Raw genomic sequence first — 22,009 nt, forward strand, 5'->3', positions numbered from 1 at the left:
TAAAGAAATTCAACAAACATATTAATTCTATTTGCTGTGCCCATATTAGTTTCCGTCCACCCCGCCTTCGATTTGGTTATTTTGTCGGGGTATAAAAATAATCAATAATTGGTTTAAACTGCTTTGATTGGTACTTAGTTGCAGTTGGAATTATATGCTTCCCGGCTATAGAACGTATATTGACATAACTACTCTGGTAGTTTACTGGGACCATTTCTCAGTCCACTCACTCAAGTCGTCTTGCACTCCTTCAATGTAAAATGAATACCATTCCAAAATGGTCAGAGAAGTAGAACCACATAATATGTAGGACTCTCTAGGGATATCAAATTGTGAGAAAATAATCTTTGTTTAAAAGTATGTAATAAAACTAATTTCGGAAACCCAAATCGACACACTTGGATGTACGTCATTACGATGCACACTTTTACAACGCGTTCCTTTACAACGCGGTTGTAACAACGACTTGCGTTGGGGGGGCGCAAATGAAAAAATTTTAATTTACTATTCCAACACCAGTCCCCGTGGATAGTAGGGAAGGTGTTGGGATAGTAAATTAAATGATTTACTATCCTTGAGCGCCCCCCAGCGCAATTCGTTGTAACAACTTTCGTTGTTATGACCGCGTCGTAATTGAACGGCGTTGTAAAAATTGCGTCGTAAACGTCGCATACCTCCATCAATGCACACTGAGGTTAAAAAATTAAATCTGAGTTTGGTTAGGCCCAACGAGGCATTAGAAACGGCAGATGTCAATATCTGCATGGCTAGTGTTCCATTTCTTTTTTTATCCGAAATGAACCTGGGTATAGAACCATCTAGCCGCTTATAAAAATATTCTGGTACATAAATTGTGAGGAACAAATTTGGGAAGAGTAATCATTTTGATTAAATTTACTCACTCAACTAGTGAAAAAGGCAGATGTTTCAACTATTTCAGTCGCTTGACACAGTCAACTAGTTTCTTCTCATAGTTAATTAAAAAAACTCTTGAAGTTGTGGGTTCAAATGAGATACCCAGATGTTTGGGACCACTGACCACTTTATTGTTCAGATTATAATTCTTTATCTGGACCCCCTCCTGGTAGCTATACATGACTCATCAATTTTGAGCCCATACCCAGAGAGCTCTCAAAAGTCAGTTGGGAGGGCTGTGTTCTCAAGAGGGTGTGACTCGCCTTAGAGTCAGAACAGGATAGATAGATATATATATAGATAGATAGATAGATAGATAGAGGAGCAGAGGAGCAGAGGGAGAAAGGAGGCAGAGAGGGAGAGACGTAAGAGCTGCTTAGAGTTTAACACATTGTATGAGCATAATATGAGCAGCTGTGAGAGGAATTGGGTCAGAGGTCCAGGTACTATAGCTGCACACAATCAGGCTATTTGATGCACCACCCCAAGCAGGTAGCTATATACCTTTAAGGGGAGAAACTGAAGAATAGGGAAGACAGGGTGATGGAAGACACCAAAAGCTTTCGAAATCTAGACCCCTAACCTCCACTTGGTGAGAAGTAACTTCTGGGTTGACATGTACACTTTTGTGGTACTTTAAGTGGCTGCAGCCCAAAAACCCATCTCACCATGTGCTCCTCGCCGGGCAATGGGCTTCGTAGGTGCGTTCATGTTCCGCTCTTGTTACATTTCGCACCCGCCATTTGTATCCTGCAGCTTTGTTTAATAATCCCTTTCTGATCCCTTGCTTCCCACTCTTCTAGTTCCACATACCTTACATTAAAAACCTATATTATTGGTCTGGGCCTTGGCTCCTTTCTGCTGTGTTTTCCTTTTGTAGCTGCTGTCAGTATCCCATGATCCTGTTGTACTGGAAAGTCTCTTGCTTTATACCGGTAAGGAGCCTTTCAATTGTATTAATAATGCTTCCTCTAAATGTTGGTACCTTAGTAATTTCGTATAGCACATTTACCTAGATGACTTTTCTTCCATTGAAGGGAAGTTCTGTACTCCATGAAAGAGATGCTTGAGACCATACTAGTACCAGAGAACACTATTTTTCTCTCTCCATACCCTAACCCCCATTGTCCCCTCACTTCTTCTTCCAGTAGCAGTTGAGTCTCCTGCCAGGTTAAGCAGTCTTGGAGGATGTAGATGAACTCATCAGATTCACTGACTGTCATCTTGAAATCTGACAGTTTGTCTGACTTAACTTATGATTTGGGGTTGATGGAAAAGAATTGCCATAAGGCAATATATCAGATGAAACTTTACCTCTTAAAATTGTTATACAAATGAGCCGTCCATCTTGAAAAGATCAGATTCTCAGCAGCGGCCGGTGCAGGTAAGCATGGTGAGGCGAGGCAGCGGGTATGTCGACAGACGACAGAATAAAATATATTTAATTTGCCCTATTCCTTTGTCTGTTGACATCCCACCCGCTCCGCCCCACTGCCCGACTGCGCTTACTTGCACTGGCCACTGCAGAGTCTATATCATTAATGCTCCTACGTTTCCCCTATGTTAGGTACTAACTGGTGCAGATGGCATAATCCTACTACTGATTGGAGAGAGTTAAAGATCACCTCTATTCTGATTAGTCTGCAAGACCCAATTCGAAAATTTTGAAAAGGTGCAACATTTGACTTGCTTTCCTCTGCACACCAAGGAACAGCCCAGTGTTGAAGAAAGTGAGGAAGACCAACAGATGCTGTAGTTACCGCCATTATATGAAGATGTTGCATATGTATTTAATAAAAACAGAGCTGACACTATACCATCACAATGATAATTTGACTTTGTTGTAGACTTCCTGAGGCACGGAGTCTTGACTGTTGAATGTATCCCCATAAAGTATAAAAAGACGGGGTGCTAAAATAATATTTTTAAGAAAACCTGGAGATTGGTTTTATTAGCCACTGCACCTTCTTTAGCAGGAACATTGATTTTCTTCATTCGAAAGCTAAATGGTAATTTCCCTCTCTGTATTGAATACAGAGAATTGAACAACATCACCAACCATAATCAATACACTCTCCCCTTCATATCAGTGTTGCTAGATCAGATAAAAACTGCCACCATTGTTTTCAAAGAGGAAAAGGCTACAACAAGGTGAGAGTCAGAGAGGGGGATGAGTGGAAGACTGCTTTTTGCACGAGGGTTTCCAAATATGCATGCAAGGTATTAGCATTGATAAATCCAAGGTTCAATCAGTTCAAGAATGTCCCTGCCCCTCTTCTGTGAAGGAGCTTAATGTTTCATCAGATTTACCAACTTCTACCTCAGTTTCTTCCAGAATGATTGTACCAACATGCTACCTATCACCAAGTTACTCAATAAAGTTGAACCTTCTCAATGGAGAGAGGATGAAGAAGCAATTGAGATACTAAAGAAAACCTTCACTTCAGCACCAATACTCTACCATCCCAACACTAAACTTCCTTTATCATTGGGACCGATGCTTAATGCTTTGTGATGGGAGCTCAACGGTCTCAAAGTAATCCAGAGAATGAGGAACTGCATACAGTGATGGTATGGACAGATAACAAAGGCCTCCTGTATTTGAAGTCCATGAAATGTGTGATTGCTCCTCAGGTGGACAAGGCCCACTATGTGGACTCTCTCCTCCCTTTTTCAATATGAGCTTAACTATCCACAAGGACATTGGCATGGAAAAGATAAATACTTGTTTTATAACTCAGTCTTCATCTCCTCCTAACACCCTGTCTGTTACTGGCAGCTCAATACCATGCATCATCTTTGTGACCCAAGTTCAACAAGCACAACAAGAAACATGATTGATTTGTACTTGGGGTGGAGACTGTGCAATGAGGATTCTCATTGCGGAGATTCTGCCTTGAGAGCGGAGACTCCCCCACGACTACAGGGCCTCCGCCATGAGTTAACAAGCCCTTTGTGAATCAGGGCCTGAGTGCTCATTGAGATTGGTGGTAAATCTCCAGCAGATACTCTCAATTCTATAGAGTCTGATTAGTCCCTTTTCTGTCTGTAATAGAATCATTCTTTGTCCTTTTGTTGGCTTGGTAGCATTTTTATTTGAATAGATCTTCATTATGTTCCTGATTTTCCTACAGTGTTTCTACTGGTTGGTTAGAATGAACCACTGCGGGTGTCAATACCATATGGGTGACAGGATGAAAAGAATGGTGATGAAGATTCTATTGCCTTTAGGCTAAAGCACATCATAATACACCAGTTAAAGATCCTCAGTCTTAGCAACCTTTCCCCTGTGTCGACTCACTGAGGACCCCACACCTCATTGCAGCCTTCAAAGTCACTGGTGGTGGGAACAGAATTTACCTTGTACAATCCAGTGTTATCCAACAGTATCCAGACTGGAGGCCGCCAGCTGACTGTAGACAAGCTTATGACACCCCATACTACACTTCTGACCTGTGCATTCTCACTTCTCCCCCTGGACTCACCAGCAGCTTCGGCTGCGTGTAGTTCTCTGGTTAAGAGTTGATCTACACCAAGAGCTGCGCACGCCAGAGACAAGGGATGCAAGGGTTGTCTGAGTTGATTTTCAGTCGAACGCTGGCTGCGGCCAAATGAGCAACTCGGCACCAGTCACTTGCGCTTGTCAGCACTCCTAGCTCCCCCGACACAGGCTCACTTTCCTCTCCGCAACTGTGTTCTGTGTCTGGCAGCATTCAGTGATCAGCAGCATCCTCCACCGTGTCTGCCTGAAAGGGCGTGGGCATTGGTCAGAGTTCCTTGTCACAGTTGTGGGTATTCTCAAATACTCTCCAACCTCCTTCCACCCTAGTAATCCATCAGAAATGTACTCCTGCCTTAGACAACAGTCAATTCTTTTCAATGGTAGGAGGGTTGAGGAAAAACTACCAAAATTAGTGAGGGGCAATTATTAAAATGTTATCTAGCATTTCTTTGATTGCTATTTATCTGAACTCTTATAGTATAATGAGTTTAGTTTAAATAGCTTTCAGCACACCAACAATCAATTGATTACACTACAGTCTGGTTACACATCATGGTACTCAGAAACAACAGTTATCTCAAGGATATATGCATTTAAATAAAGTTCATAATATATGCAATTTACAGAACATTTGGCAAAGTGATAGAGGATCCAAGTAAGAGTGAGGAAAAAAGCCAGTCAGCTATGAGTGAAACAGGTATCAATAAATCAGGATTTATAAAGGCTAATCACCTGATAGGGTGTCCAGGCGCTTGCAGGTTCAAAGGCTTATTCAAACAGCCAAGTCTTGAAGGCCATTTGGAATTTCAGAAGTGAGGTGATGGTCCGGAGTTGGGTGGGGGGGCTGTTCCAGGTCTTTGCTGCATTGTGGGAAAAGCAGCCTCCTCCACTTTTGTTTTGGTATATGCGGGGAGTAAGGGCAAGTGAGAGGGAGTCAGAGTGTAGTCTTCTCAATGGTTGGTGAAAGTTTAGATGATGGTTAATGTAGGCTGATCCTTGGCTGTGTAGAGCCTTGCGTGTGAGGGTCAACAGCTTGAATTGGAATCTATTCACTACAGGGAGCCAGTAGAGCTGCCTGAGGTGGGGTGTGATGTGGGTTCTTCTGGGACGGCAGGGGATAAATCTAGCTGCAGCCTTCTGCATGGTCTGAAGTCTCTGTAGGAGGTGTGTGGCGATTCCTACATAGCGGGCGTTGCCGTTGTCCAGTCGGCTGGTGATGAGGGTCTGTGTCACCCTGCGTCTCATGTGTAAGGGTAGCCACTTGAAGATCGTATGTAGCAAGCACAGAGTGAGGAAGCAGAAGGAGGAGATGCGATGATCTGTGAATTCATGGTGAGCTTGTTGTCAATGATGATTCCGAAGTTTCTGGCGTGGTCGTAGGGAGTGGGTGCAGGTCCCAGGTCCTATGGCCACCATGAGTCATTCCAAGTGTTGCTGCTGTTACCGAAGATCAGTACTTCCGTCTAGTTTGTGTTCAACTGCAGGCAGATGTTCTCCATTCAGTTGGTGAAGCTTGTCATGCATCTGTGGAAGTTGGTTCTGGTGTGGTAGGGACGTTAGTGACTGAGAGGACGATTTGGGTGTCATCTGCATAGGACATTATGTTGAGACCGTGGGATTTGATGATGTTGGGCCAGTGGAGTCATATATGCGTGGAAGAGGAAGGGGGCTGGCGGATGAGTCCTATTGGACACTGCAAGTTCTCTCCTTGGGTTCGAAGGTGAAAAGTGTGAGGTGAATCCTCTGGGTTCTTCTAGTGAGGAAGGAGGTGATCCGTCTGAACGCTTGCCCTTGGATGCCGATATGGTGGAGTCTTTCGATTAGCATGTGGTGGGATACAGTGTCGAAGGCTGCCAAGAAGTGGAGGAGGAGTAGAGCTGCTGTGTCTCCTATGTCGAGGAGGGTTCAGATGTCGTTGGTGGCTGCGATCAGGGTGGTTTCAGTGCTGTGAATGCTGTGGAAGTCATATTTCGGAGGTATGATTGACCTGGTTCCGCTCCGGGTGTGTTATGAGTTGCTTTTTGATGATCTTTTCCAGTACCTTTACTGGGACTAGGAGCAGGGAGATTGGCAGGTAGTGTCATAAAAGAAAATAAAGTCTGATGTTTCGGTCGTCTAATGCAATTTATTCACAAAGACCAGAATCATATGAGAAGAAACAATGTGAGCAGGAACCAGAAAGCAAATAATGGATTTGAGTCCTGAGAGTGGAAAACAAAGGATCTCACCAGAAGAATCGATTGTGGTGTCAGTAGTGTTCTAATGGTGTCAAACTGTCACATTACTTTCTATTTAGAGTGCAATATACAGGAGCATGCAGAAAGAGGAGGAGTGATGAAAATCACTGCAAAGCGCTGAATGCCAAATAGGTGTCACGCCAATAAGCCAAGACAGTGTGTAGAGCGACAGCTGCCAAATGTAAACGTCCTTCCTGCAGTTCTCCTGTATTAAAAGTACTGGAGTGGGACTCTCTTTATTCAGTGCAAAAAGCTTGGGTGCAGTTGCACTTTAATACTTGACAATTATTCAAAGCCATCAATAGAGTAACCACCAGTGCAGACCTTCTCTTCGTTAGGCTGGTGGAGAAAGTCTTTGGCCCACTGTCTCGGTAGACAGGATGCCACAGGAACCAGGTTAGATGTGAAAACCTTGGCACAGAACACTGACCAAAGAGTAACACCAAATCACCAGTTTCCTTGTCCCAGTCTGAAACGGAGAAAACCTGTAAAGGCTTACAATAGCTGGGAACATTGAAGTGGCATCACCAGTGTCCAGTGATGCCATCCAATCATTAAGGCAAGCTAGGAATGGCCCCTGCTTGCACCAACATATTACCTGATTGCATTTAGAAGAACTTGTTGACAAAGTGCCGGATGAAGGTGAAGCACACTCCCCTGTTCTTCTTCATCACAAAAAAAGAACCAGGAGTAATACCCTGGTTCCTGTTGTGTGCATGAACAAGCTCACGTGCATCTTAGATTGCACCTCTGCTTCCACTTCACAAAGAAGTGCTCTGGGTTTCTCTCAGCAATAAAGGCCTGTGGTGATAGTCTCCCTGTCTCAAGGTTTTGCAGGAAATACCCCTAGCTTGGTTGAGGAGAGACTGTTTTCGGCCCATTAACCCACAATACCTGATCCTGGTTGAACTAATGATACTACAAACCTCATCTTTTTAATTGAGAGTCAATAAGCCCTGACCCTATCTTAAGCAGGCTGAGACTCCATTTTCTCTATTTTTGCAGAATCATTGACATGTCTGTCTTTGACGCAGATGCTGTCTGTCCTTACCGTTCCAAGAAACTGTGAAAATGACAAGGCACTCAGACAGTTACATTGATAAGAACACCTGATGTGCATCAGTCTAGGACAAGTGCTTTATTTTCTCTATTTCAAGGCAAGACCCTCCTTCCATTCCACTACACTTTCCCTTCCTTGTATGGAATGGTGGAAACTTGCTGTGATTATTAATATGTGTTTTGCTTACCAGGACGTTGCTCAGATTTAAACCTAAATGATCCAATGCAGGAAAATGTATTTTGCAAGCAGGAAGATTTATGGTCCAGTCCTTGCTACTCTTCATTTAAATGCCATTTAATTACTGAACAAGGTATGCATATGAAGCAGTAGAAAATATTTAGACAATTAAATAGCAAGAGTAATTCTAGGCTAGTTTAACTTGTGACAGAATTGTTTGTTCCTACCGTATATCACTCGGGCATGTTGAGAAATCCAACGCCACTAATATCATTTATTTAAAAGAGCTGCTAGTTTTTGCGATACATTTACTGCCCGGCACCACGCCCTGGTAGGAGCACACCACACTTTAGTTTTATCAATAGTTCATCAAACTGTGATAGTCTTTAAATCAAAACAACACATCAACTAGGAATAGAGATGTTAGATATTTTTGTAGTTTTTTTTCACTATTAGTTTCATATCAAGGCCAATAAAATACTGTGGTTGATGTTTTGTTTCAAATTCATCATGATATTGACAAAAAGGTCCACAGTCAGCATAAATATATTTACAAAATCCACTGCAATTAAAAAAGAGAACATTATAAGAACTCATCATATAATTTTCTGTGGATGGGGCGGGGGGAGTATTTTAGAGTTCTGTTTCTTGAAAATTGTGTGCTTACCTTTCTTGCATGATTGTCCTGTATTCCTTTTTCCAGAAATCCTTAAAGTCTGTGACAAATTCATCCCAGAGACTGAAGAATGCATGTGTTGAGACTTCTTTCTCTCCCATTTTTGGCTTCATGTAGAAATAGGTTGCAGTTTCCAAGAAACTGTCAATGGTTAATATAAAAATAAATTAGCCTGTGCCATATCAACAAACCTTATACAGTATAAATCCGTAATGAATGCATTTCCACAGAAGGTGCATTAATTGACAATATTCTAAGAGTTTTAACATCCCTTGTTAGGCACATCAATGACATGTAGCCATTGAACTGGTGGCAGTCCTTCTCTTCAAGTTTCAAGATCTCCCTATATTACTACTAGGTCACCTGCCACATTCGAATCGAACAGCGTCAGCCAAGACAGCCTTTTGATGAGACAGAATGTAAAAAGGCAAAGTGTGTAAAAAGCACAGGTGTATAGTTCTCCTATTTCTTTTATCAATATTTCCAGATATTTTCAAGTGTTTGAGGAAACATAACAAATGTACGACATATTGTGAGCACATTTGAACATATTCTCACCTGCATTGTTTAAATTAACATCAAAATATAATTCTGCAGTGCAAAAACAAACTTCCATATTAGGTGATTTTTTGGGAAAATGAAGTATCTGAAAGCTCAGTGAGCTTTTTCCCTGAACACTGGGTCCATCAATGTATTTTCCTTCCTGAGACCTGCAGGCCTGGAAGTGGCAGTCCTGGGGAATGACATCTAGTGATGGTTGCCCCGTTCTAAGTAGGGTGCGGCAACTGTGTCCTGTCATCTGAAAGCTCTGGGTGTGCATTGAGAGGTTTCTGATAGCATTGCCAGCTGTTGCTCTGTCACTGGAAAACTTGCTGTTTCCCCACGTTTAAATGGGGTGAAGGACCAATTAGTTTGGTGGATGAATGTCCACCTTGTTTTAGAAGATGCTCTGCCTCTACCATTAACTAAATGACCATCTTTGAGACTACTGTAGTCCAGGAACCCTCCAGCAGCCTTTCAGTGCAGCTGGAGCACACTTCTGACTTCTAAAAGGATCTCTAAATACACTCTAGAAAAAAATGGCTTACAGATATTAAGGGGCACATTAGGATGGCGGGCGGGCTTTGCCCACCCGCCACCCTATCGGAAAACAGGACCGCCCGCCTTAAGGGCGGGGGGTCCCGGGAGTGCCATTAGGATGTGCCAGCCACAGTGGCGGGCACATCCTGTATTTTCAGCATTGTGGCGGGCGGTGCTCTCTGCACCGCCCGCCACAATGCTGAAAATGCATTGCAGCATTTGCATGATAAAAGCGGCAGGCACCGCGCGGTGCCTGCCGCTTTCATTATGCAAATGCAGGGGGGTACCATAGGTACCCCCCGTGTGCACCCCCTACTGTGCTTCACTCTGGGGGCCCGCAGGGGGCCCCCAGAGTGAAGTCCGCCTGCCTTTCCGTGGCGGCATTGCCGCCACGGAAAGGCATTGAAAAATGCCCATGCTAATATGGCTGGCGGTGTCTGATTGCCTCCCCGCTACACTGGCGGAGGCAATCCGCCCGCCATCCTAATGTGCCCCTAAGTCTGCATGTGGTTCGCTCAGTAAGAAGAACAGGTCCCTAAAATACCTTTACATTAAGGTGGATATCAGGTATATCACATAAGTATGTGTGTTTTTCCTCCTACCCTCCAGCATGATATAATAATGCTTCTAGAAAGTGTGCGCGCCAGCCCTTTCATATGTTGATTGGACAGGCTTTTAAAAAGTTCATATGCACAGAGTGTGGTTTATCGCCTTGACAAAACCCTCAGAGAAGGGTGAAATACTTGTGTTATTGTTTTGGGTGAGGGACTGTACATTTTGTTTTTAACCATGGTTATTTTGGATCTACACCAAGAGGATTAGCATATTTGTGGCAGGGGACAACCATCACATTTATCCTTGATTGGTGTGGTTTTTTGATGTGTCAGTCTAATGCAGCTCTATATTCTAAATTGTGCCTTCTTTAAGGAGAATGGTGATTCTCCAAATAGAGTGCCTGGATAATCTGAATTTCACTTAAGGCACTATTAAGCATTATGCATTAAATCCTTTAATGCTACTCCTGCAGTACTTTAAAGAACACATGTTATGTTATGTTATGTTAACGGAACTTATATCGCGCACAGCTGCTCCAGCAAAGAAGCGTCCTGGCGCGTGACAAGGTAACCAATACAACACAACTAAGAAGGCAGCAGACTAAACAAGCATTGAAAATGCAATAGGTCTCGCAATAGAAGAGTTTGACATTTTTCGTTTTGCAAATGGATGAGTGGCGTTGCGTGGATGAGTCGCGTTGCGTGGATGAGTGGCGTTGCGTGGATGAGTGGCGTTGCGTGGATGAGTGGCGTTGCGTGGATGAGTGGCGTTGCGTGGATGAGTGGCGTTGCGTGGATGAGTGGCGTGTGTGAGTGGCGTGTGTGAGTGGCGTTGCGTGTGTGAGTGGCGTTGCGTGTGTGAGTGGCGTTGCGTGTGTGAGTGGCGTTGCGTGTGTGAGTGGCATTGCGTGTGTGAGTGGCGTTCCGTGTGTGAGTGGCGTTGCGTGTGTGAGTGGCATTGCGTGTGTGAGTGGCGTTGCGTGTGTGAGTGGCGTTGCGTGTGTGAGTGGCGTTGCGTGTGTGAGTGGCGTTGCGTGTGTGAGTGGCGTTGCGTGTGTGAGTGGCGTTGCGTGGATGAGTGGGGTTGGAATGCAATAGGTCTCGCATTAGAAAAGTTGTAGTTATTGGTCTTGTAAATGACATATTTAATTTATTTTTTCGTTGATAAAATTGCTAAATTGATGGCTTTGTCATTTACAATCCCAATAGTTATAACTTTCGCGAATGTGACACCGATAGCATTTGGAATGCAACATGTTTTGTATTTACGTGACTTATATGGCAGCTCTCGTCGTTATGCTACATCTCTAGAGAGCAGGAGAGTGCAGCAGGGGAGAGAAGCACAGCAATGCAATATGGCAGCTTGAGTCAAATGTGCATGTGGTTTCTCCCTACGGTTAATCTCACTCGCATTTAAAAGTACGGACCAGTCTGTTCTTTGTGCACCACATTAAAGATCAAATGTGAGCCCCACAAGAATGTACTTTAACAGTGAAGAACATGCCCTCCTCCTGTTATACCGGGCCCAGAGAACGCAAACTCTAACACTATGACCCTCGCAAAGTTGATACGCAGGAGTAGCCAGTGTTCAACAGTAGCTTAATATAATGCCACAGCATGTGATAGCATGTAAGGCCACTGAACGCGATAACATAAGGGCCCTGGTAGAAGTTTTCTGTTGAATTGAAAGTACTTTTTAACAACAGATGGGCCCTGCGCGCCCATAAAAGTTGCCCTAAAAGCATGGCGGCGAAAGAGCGCACACTGCAGTCGTACGACCGTCCCCCCTGGCAAAGTTGTTAACTGCTCGGTTAAGTGCGTGTAAACATTGTGACAGCGGCTTAATGTAAGCCTACTGTAGACAATAACATTACATCCTAGTTTAAGCTAATTTCAACAGTTTTAATGGTAACCCCGTCCCACCTCGCAAAGTTGTTCAGTGCTCTGTTACATATACATTGTAAGCGTAAATGGAAGCCAGGAACGCAAGGTCTGTTAAGTGCGTGTAAACATCGTGACAGCGCCTTTATGTAAGCCTCCTGTACACAATAACATTACATCCCAGTTTAAAGCGAATTCCAACAAAAGCACGGCGGTGAAGGAGCGCACACTGTAGTCGTAACACTGTCCCCCCTCGCAAAATTAATACGCAGGAGTAGGCACTGTTGATCAGTAGCTTAATATAATGCTACAGCACGTGATAACATGTAAGGCCCCTGAACGCAATTACATTACAGCCCTGGTAAAAGTTTTCTGTTGCACTTAAAGCATTTTTTAATAACAGATGGGCCCTGCGCGCCCAGAAAAGTTGCCCTGAAAGCATGGCTGCGAAGAAGCGCACACTGAAGTTGTAACCTCGTTCCTCCTCACAAAGTTGGGGAGATGTGTTGTGGCTGCCTGCTGTTCATATGGCATCGCTGCTGTGGTTCCTCTGAAGCTTTGTCACAGCAACTTGTTAATTTATGTTAGTTAGAGCGCCCCAGGCCGTGACTGCATCTGTGGTAAACTTTGGCGTTAGGTGAACTTAATTTTATTGCAAGTGGGGGAAATGTGCTGCCTATGACTGCAGGAAATGTAAAGGAACTGGGTCGTAATTTTAAAGGCAGGACGCTTAGTATATTTATAATGGTGGTAAAGGGAGAGAAAAAGAGGGTAGAAAACAGAGATGGTGCCTAAAAGCAATGTGTAAGAGGATGAAAACTGTGCATACCGTTCGTGGTTTAGTTGGACGGCGGGAGAGAAAGGACCGGGCGTGTGAGAAGCAACGGTGCTTAACAGAACACGAGGAATTGCTGTGTCACATGCTTGTCCAGCCTAGGCTGCATGGAGGAGTATATACAATAAGGATCGGGGTGTGCCTAAAGAGGTAAGGCACAAGCGGAAAATATAGGTTAATGTAAGCCTACTGTAGACAATAACATTACATCCTAGTTTAAGCTAATTTCAACAGTTTTAATGGTAACCCCGTCCCACCTCGCAAAGTTGTTCAGTGCTCTGTTACATATACATAGTAAGCGTAAATGGATGCCAGGAACGCAAGGTCTGTTAAGTGCGTGTAAACATCGTGACAGCGCCTTTATGTAAGCCTCCTGTACACAATAACATTACATCCCAGTTTAAAGCGAATTCCAACAAAAGCACGGCGGTGAAGGAGCGCACACTGTAGTCGTAACACTGTCCCCCCTCGCAAAATTAATACGCAGGAGTAGGCACTGTTGATCAGTAGCTTAATATAATGCTACAGCACGTGATAACATGTAAGGCCCCTGAACGCAATTACATTACGGCCCTGGTAGAAGTTTTCTGTTGCACTTAAAGCATTTTTTAATAACAGATGGGCCCTGCGCGCCCAGAAAAGTTGCCCTGAAAGCATGGCTGCGAAGAAGCGCACACTGAAGTTGTAACCTCGTTCCTCCTCACAAAGTTGGGGAGATGTGTTGTGGCTGCCTGCTGTTCATATGGCATCGCTGCTGTGGTTCCTCTGAAGCTTTGTCACAGCAACTTGTTAATTTATGTTAGTTAGAGCGCCCCAGGCCGTGACTGCATCTGTGGTAAACTTTGGCGTTAGGTGAACTTAATTTTATTGCAAGTGGGGGAAATGTGCTGCCTATGACTGCAGGAAATGTAAAGGAACTGGGTCGTAATTTTAAAGGCAGGACGCTTAGTATATTTATAATGGTGGTAAAGGGAGAGAAAAAGAGGGTAGAAAACAGAGATGGTGCCTAAAAGCAATGTGTAAGAGGATGAAAACTGTGCATACCGTTCGTGGTTTCGTTGGACGGCGGGAGAGAAAGGACCGGGCGTGTGAGAAGCAACGGTGCTTAACAGAACACGAGGAATTGCTGTGTCACATGCTTGTCCAGCCTAGGCTGCATGGAGGAGTATATACAATAAGGATCGGGGTGTGCCTAAAGAGGTAAGGCACAAGCGGAAAATATAGGTTCAATAGGCCAGGGCAAGGAAGAGTGAGAACCGCGGGCCAGATCGGTCAAGCGTGAGAGGACAAGGACGGAATGGTTGCCGGCTTGAAAGTAGATAAACAAGCTTCTGTGATCTGCGACACGGCGGGCAGGGGAGGGGGCGGAGCGGGGAGAGGGGAGAGGTGCGACACGGCAGGCAGGGGAGGAGAGTAGGAGGAGGAGGGGGGAGGAGAGTAGGGGAGGCACGGCCTAGCGGCCGTGCGCTTGAAAGTAGATAAACAAGCTTCTGTGATCTGCGACACGGCGGGCAGGGGAGGGGGCGGAGCGGGGAGAGGGTGTGAAAACAGCAGGGGCATGGAGTGCGGCTGAGGGAACTGATGTGCACGCGCTTTTAAGCTCAATGCACATGCGCATTGAGCTTAAAAGTCACGGGCACTGCAAGGAATCGCCACGATTCCTTGCAAGTTAGTTAAAGAGTGGTTAAGCCCCAATAGTCTCGCAAGCTCGATGCGCATGCGCATCGACAGGCGAGACCTAAAAAGCCAACAAGCTTAAGGGAATAAAAAGGTCTTAATGGCCCTACGAAATGAAAGGAGATCATCCAGCACACGTATCTTTAAAGGTAAAGAGTTCCATGACATCATAAATCCCTCATCAATCCAGAACTAGAACCATCTCTCAAATAAATAGTCCCTTCATGGAATCCTCTTCCCATTTTAATTTGAAACTTGTTCTTCATCTATTCCATTCTCACAATCCTTTTATTGCAAAACATCTTCCTCTGCAAAAGCCTTTAATGCACAAAGCTGTCCTACTGACTGCCTTCTAAAACAGAAAACAAATCTGTATAAATCGTTTCCCAAACAAATTAATTTAAGTCATTCACAGTAAAAACCTTTTATAATCTATAATTCCACTTTTTTAAATGTTACTTATACCAAAAACAGGGTGCGGTTGGTGTGATAATGCTAGCCTCCATGTCTTTAAAAAAATCCAGGTTCTCTAGGTACTCTATTTGGAGAATCGCCATTTCTTTGCAGGACCAGAGGCTATCTTTATGCATGTTGGTAACCATGTAAGACCACATTTGCCACATGTTCCATCGGCTTACAATAATGTTTCACGAAAACAGCAGCATTCTACCAATCAGCCACTTTCATAATGTCCTCCAATCTACCATATTTCCAAAAGACATGACTTGCTATTGCACCTATCATTGAATGAGTTTTAAAGTTTTGTAAATCAGCACCTGCTTATTACATAGTCCACTTCACCCATCTTGCAATAGTAGGTGTAATCACTTCCTTGTGTGACTTTACAAAAGAAATCAACAATTGATCCACTCCATCTAGACGGTACTCTTCCACTCTATACTCATATTCTTTTATATAGTCTACTACACACAGTTTCTTACATGCAACAAATGTTGGATAATAAATTGTTTCCGACATAGGCTTAGTCCTTTTTGTAATATTGAAAGTTCCTCCAAAGGGAATTCTAAACTTGGATTTTTACCTCCAAGGCTTTCACTTCCTAAGCTCTGTGACATGAACAAGACTGCTAATTTGATAGTGAACCTCTTCAACTCTAACTAGGTCAAGCGTTTAAAAATAATAAAACCAAATTGACATCCCATAGAACTTCACATCTTGGTTTAAATGGCCTTCTTAACCTTATACTTTTCAGTACCTTGCAAATCAACACATTCCTCCCTAAACTTCTACCATCCACCTGGCTGTGTCCAGCAGACACTGCTAATCTATAACAATGTATAGTCCTATAACTGAGCCCTTTCTCAAACAGTTCCACTAGAAAATGAACCTCTCCTACAATAGGTGCCGCCACGGAATCCAAACCCCTTTACAAACACCAATATACCCATATCTTCCAAATTGCCTTATATCTTCAACATGTACCTGGAGCTGAAGAAACCTCAAGTAATTCTTCTATCTTTCCCAAAAGTCCAGACACATCTGCAGATTTCCTGAAATGTTTCAGACAAGAAGGTTAAACACCCCTGTTTGATTTAGAGGACGTGCCTCTCCATCATCACCTCTTAAAAGACCCTCTTGTGCTAAAAGATAAAATGCTATTCCGCAAACAAGTTCCAACAACATTGAAAACCAAGTCTGAGAAACCCAGAATGGGGTTACCAACACCAACAGCCATCTCTCTCACCTCAGTTTCTGCAGAGCTCTCTGGATCATGGCAAATGGGGGAAATGAATAAGCATAAATTAAGCATCCTTGAGCTCCAACTTTACCAACCAATTGTTCTTCAGCCACATGTCCCTTAGCAGAAGGATACCATACATCTTAAAGTGTCTGTACACCCGAAACTTGTTTACCTCACTTAAGTTGCCTCCACCCATTGTCCCTTTTTCTGAAATAGGAAGAAGGTAATCACAAAGACGTTGTTCTCTTTGTTTACTTTCACAACTGCACCTTTCTCTAACATATTCCCCATTTTTTTTCTTTACCACAATTTGTTTGTCTGAGTTCAATACCAATTCTCTTGAGGTTCGACGTATTGAAAAGGAATCTCTTGTAAACTCTATTTTGAAACCCTGTATCATCCCTTATACTTATGGATTCTGAGTAATTTTCTTGCATTGTTTTGAAAAGCACTTTAGTCGATCACCTACTTTTCCTTGGAAAGAAGAAACCACTGTACTCACCTTGGAAACCAGTTGGTCCCTGACCACGGGACTTACCTCCTCCTCCAAATTGAGAATGACCCCTTTGTGGGTAGAAAGAGGCTCCTGCGCCAATCTGGTACCTTTTGCTAAAACCTTTATGCCAGAAACTACTATATTTGGACCTTTGGAATCCACAGCCAGCAGAAATCCCTTTCTGCTGGACCAGCCAAAAGCACTCCCCCTAAAAACTCTGCAGGTATTATGCTACACCTTGTTCAAGGCAGTGAAGGTTGCCACATATTTCCCCAAACTCTTAACCATATCTTTGCCAAACAATAATCTTTTCGGATTCTCACTAGCTTCCTTTGTTGAAAAATCACTCAATTTGGGATTGATTTTCATTAGCACCACCTTTCTTCTTTATGCATTTAGGCCCACATTCATTTTTCACATAAAAACAAGAGCTCTCTGGCTCCAACCTGTCAGTAAGTTTAGGTCCAAAGGAAGACTCTTAATATGAGCTTCCTCAATCATATCAATAATCCGAGATAACGGACCAACTGCATCCAGGAGACGGTCCTGACACTGCTTTAAGGACCTATCAAGTCCTATCCTGTGAACCCTGCCCATTTTGAACAAAAAGGTGATCATTTTGGCATCCAAACTATAGGTGAGACAAACTTTGTCATCAATCATTGGCCTTGAACATTCCATCTTCAGCACATTTTTCACCTCTTTCTCAAGAGGATTATGTATCCACTTTTTTAAATAAAATTACCCACATGTGCCAGAGGCCACCTGTTGGAAACGGGATCCCTGGCTGGCTAGGGCATTCGCCAAAGTCAGTCAGAGACCACCACACCCAAGTCAGGGCAAGGGAGTTACACGCCAAGATAACCCCAACTCACCCTCTAGGTAACGTGGCGCGAGCAGCAAGGCTAAACTTGGAGGCGATGTAAGTTAAGTATTTGCGCACGAACCCCAGCAACAACAACTAAAGGCCCACCACAAAGGAAAACTCCACACAAGGTTATATAAAAATAGCCTTTGTATTATAATAAATATACATCAGATAAAACACACATCTTGTTACACTGTGCCAACAGGCACGGGCGGAATTTACAAGGGATATTGCACAGGACAGGGCCACTTGGACCACTGTCAGGGGTATCAGCACTTTTAGAACTTTGTAGAAATAAAAATCACTGTAGCACACAAAATGAAAATAGAGCACACAACCAGTAATCACTGGTAACAGGACCTCACTAGCACCACCTGTACTAGGGAGAAAAACAACCACCTACATGTCACAATACCTGTAGGGGTGTAAAGACAAAACACATGATGCATTAACATTCAGAGGTGTAGCAATAACATTGCGCAAAACTTAGATCAGTCACCACCTGTGACAGTCCCTGTGTCCCAATGTCAGGGCCTAAACGTAGCAGTTGCCCACAAAGTGCTGGGCAACTGGTGCAGGGAAAGTTAGGGCAACGTTGGAGCCTCTCTGGGCTCAAGAACCACCACTGTGACACTGTGGGGCCTCTCTGGGTTCCTGGAAAACGAGGGAATGGCACCCTCAGAGCCTCTCTGGGCTCGCAGACAACGGACTCTGCCTCACTGGGCAGGGGGGGTCCCTCACGGGGGACCCTGGCACAACTGGAGAGCCTCTCTGGCTCGTAAATCACCAATTGCCCCCAGAGCCTTGTGGCTCTAAACCCCTATGGCCGTCGGTGGAGTCCCCTCTCTAGGGACTCAGGAAGACAAATGGCAGCCAGAGCCTCTCTGGGCTCTAACATAAGTGGGGCTGTGAGCCTCTCTGGCTCGGGTTGGAGTCCCCCTCTTGGGGACTCGAATTGCCCAGAAATGCCCCCTTTCGCTGGAGTCCCTCTCGGGGGATACTGGCCGCCTAGAGCCTCTCAGGCTCTCAACAACTACAGGCGCGAGGTCGCGCTACGGGGGAGGGGCGGACACCGACAATGTGTCCCGACGCCCCTCTCCCTTCTCTGCCACTCACCGGGTGTCTTCGCCGCAGCGCGGGACTCCTCTCCCCTCGGGGACGGCGGGGCTCTTTCCTCTGGGGCTCCGGGGCTCTCCTCTCCACTCGGGGAGCCTCGGGGACCCGGCCGGCAGCTTCTCTGCTGCGAGGGGCGGGACTTCCGGGTTGCCTGTCTCGGGCCGCGCTGCAATTGGTCAGCCGGCCCAGTGCTTCCGGGTCGCCGCGGGCAGCGCGGCGGCTCGCTTCTTAGGCAGGCAGGCGGGCTCCCATGATCCGAGGAGTGGGCTCCCTCGTGGATCAACAACAACGGGCACAACAAAGCGGCAATGAGCGGGGTGGCACCCGCGCCGCCAAAGCAAATATAAAGCGAGGTAGGCACTCGCTAGGCACCGCAATTTCGGGCTGATGCCGGGTGGGCACCGGCTGGCTCTCAAAGCGCTAGCAGCGCTAGCCTCTAAGAAAAGGCGCTCCCAAGCGCCACCGGGCCAAATAAAGCGCTCTCAAGCGCTAGGCAGGGGATTTCAGCGCTCCCCAGCGCTGAAGGGCAGAGAGCAGCGCTCTCAGGCTGCAGGCAAGGAATCCTCAGTGCTCCCCAGCACTGGAGGACAGGACAAGGCTCCAGCAGGGGCTGGAGGCAGGCAGGGGGGCAAGGCTGGGCCAGAGCCAGCACACTGGGTCTCCAGGCAGGGAGACACCCCAAGTGGCGGTCCTCCTGGCCCCAGCAGCAGCAACAGCCCCCTCTGGCAGGATCCAAAAGCAGAACAACCTCAGTGGGGACACAGCCCCATTTTTATACAGTATTTCCCTTTGTCTGAGGTGCAGGGTGGGGGGAAAACCAGTTTCAGCTGGCTTTGGAGCACTCTTGATGGCCCAACCACCCATTTCTTTCACTGGGGAGGCTAGGGTCGTTAGACACACCACAGGGGGGCAGAGCCAGCATTGTGTGGGGAAAACCCAGCCCATCCAGGACACAGGTACACTCCTCCCACACATCACTCATGCTAATCTCCCACTCACCACCGGGCAGACCGATCCAGACTTCCTGGAGCCTGGCATGCCAGCCAGCTCCAGCCAATCACTCTCCAGCACCCTCACAGCACACGCACATCAATGTCCAGAAGTAGCACTTCCCTTCTAGACACATACATGCCGCAGACACCATCTCGCAGCATTCACTCTCACGAGTTTACACATACTAAACTCGAGCCTGCACTCCCCACGCATCAGGAACTACCAGGGACACACACATTGCCCATGCATTCCTATGGGAGGGCCGGCCAGCCATACTACATGCACGCACTTTCACTCTGGGACCCAGGGAAAAGTGCGCAGAGACCCAAAAATCACTGACACAGGGTCACACATAAGGCAAAAAGTTCAGGGGTGAACCAGCCCCGCGGGCCAAGTCCAACACAACCCCCTTCCAGCCAAAACGCAGGGGAGAACAATCACCACCGTGATGGACTTCCCTGCTTGGGGCGATAGAACACGGACGCAGGCCCGCCACTGCCGGGACACCCTCCTGTTCAATGCCACGGTGAACCCCTAGGGTTCCTTCAAAAGCTACTGTAAGGACCAGCTGGGCTACCCCACTGGTACTCCTCAGCTGTCCGCGGCCAGGACCAGGCCCTAGGCCACCCAGGTGCCACTGGTTCCTGCCTACTCACGAAGTGGGGGGTAGTAACCCCAGGCCCATAGTAGCCATTTTCCACTCCTCCTGTCTGCAAGACAGGGCTAGACTGCCACTGGTTCTCCAGCCTAGGGTCTACAACCTCAGGTGGACCAGGAGTCTCAGGGAAGGCTTTCCTCCCCTTACCTCTTCTTTTAGGGTTCCTCCTCCCCGTGCGAGGGGGACACCTAGAACACCATTCCAACCCAGGGTTTAACCCCTCAGGTTGCACCGGGGTCAGAGATGGGCTCTCCCACCCTCTGCACCCCCTTCCAGAGGTCTGCCTTCTCCCACCTGGAGAAGTTCCTCTGCAAGAAGAACCGGTCAGGACACTGGTTACAGTCGTCCTACCCTTCAGGTCAGGCTGACCCTGAACCTGGCCATCCAACCTCCGGTCTAAAACCTTTGGTGGAACAACTGCCTGGCACTCCAGGACTTCTGGGGACTCACACACAATCCCCCTGAGGCTAACAAATGACACATCTGTTGTGTGACTGTCTGTCTGGTGCAGATCACCCGCCCTCTGTCCACCTGACAGTGCGTGATGATCCCCCAGACCAGAAGTGGCACCACCCGGGTCCCTCCAAGAAGATCTAGCCCAACTGGCTAGTCTCTGGTCCACTGGTACATCCACTGGGAAACTCATCCCCCAATCACTCCTCACGCTGGACTCCTGTACCCTCCCTACCGGAGCGGTACTGCCAGCCTCTAGAACCATAGGAGCTCTGGTTACAGACGCTCCAGGTCCTCTACTCACTAGGAGATCTTCCTCAAATGGGCTAACAGGACAGCCTAGGTCCCCAACCTGGTGTTCCCTCAAGAAACCACCCAGGTTCTGAGACAGGGCTTCGGGCCTCTGGGGGCTCCACTGAGCCAGGTAGTCAGCCCCTACACCCTTCTCACTATCCTGGGACCTAGCTGGGCTACACTGAGCCTCTTCCCCCACGCTGGGCTGGAAGATCCCTGACCCACTACTTTCGGAGTCACTCCCTAATGACTCAAAGGAACCTCTGGCCTTCTCCCAGCGGTCTGCTTCATCTGCAAGCTCACATGCCTCAGACAATCCACACCCCAACAGGTGTTGGCGCAACCCTGGTGAACAACAACTGAGCAACTGCTCTCTGAGAAACATATCGAACAATATGTCCCAATCACATTTCGTGGGCTCCCGTACCCAATCACACAGGGCTCCACAACAGTCATCCTCAAAGTCTACCCAAGACTGGTGAGACGGTTTCCTAAGGTTCCTAAACCTCAACCTATTCTCCTCCTCTGGGGAAACAGGAACCATACTCTGGGAACTGGGAATTTCTAGACTGGAATCTAAAGAGCTGCCACCACTGGACTCAACCCTCCCTGGGGGATCCAGAAAATTATGACTGCGGTCAGGGGATAACCTACCCTCTAGGCCTATCTTCTCCCTGGCCAAGGCCCTCTCAGCCTCTGCAGTCCGCTCATTCACACCCAGCTGCGCCATCTCTCTGGCATACTCTAACCTGAGCTTCTCCATGGCCAGCTGGTGCTCCCTCTCTTCTTTCCTATCCAACCACTCCTCTGGGGACAGGGAAAGGGATGGGGTGCT

At 46.3% G+C, this 22,009-nt stretch overlaps 1 protein-coding gene across 1 annotated transcript in view; it reads right to left on the minus strand.

The window, feature by feature from the left end:
• The window catches only part of LOC144762748 (uncharacterized), a 712,524-nt gene that overhangs the window by 127,054 nt on the left and 563,461 nt on the right, over positions 1-22,009 (minus strand). The window contains exon 19 of the mRNA XM_078648000.1: positions 8,559-8,708. Coding sequence (XP_078504126.1) covers positions 8,559-8,708 — 150 coding nt within the window. The remainder of the gene's footprint in view (positions 1-8,558; positions 8,709-22,009) is intronic.

The sequence above is a fragment of the Lissotriton helveticus genome, chromosome 6, assembly GCF_964261635.1.
Source record: "Lissotriton helveticus chromosome 6, aLisHel1.1, whole genome shotgun sequence".
Lineage (NCBI taxonomy): Eukaryota > Metazoa > Chordata > Amphibia > Caudata > Salamandridae > Lissotriton > Lissotriton helveticus.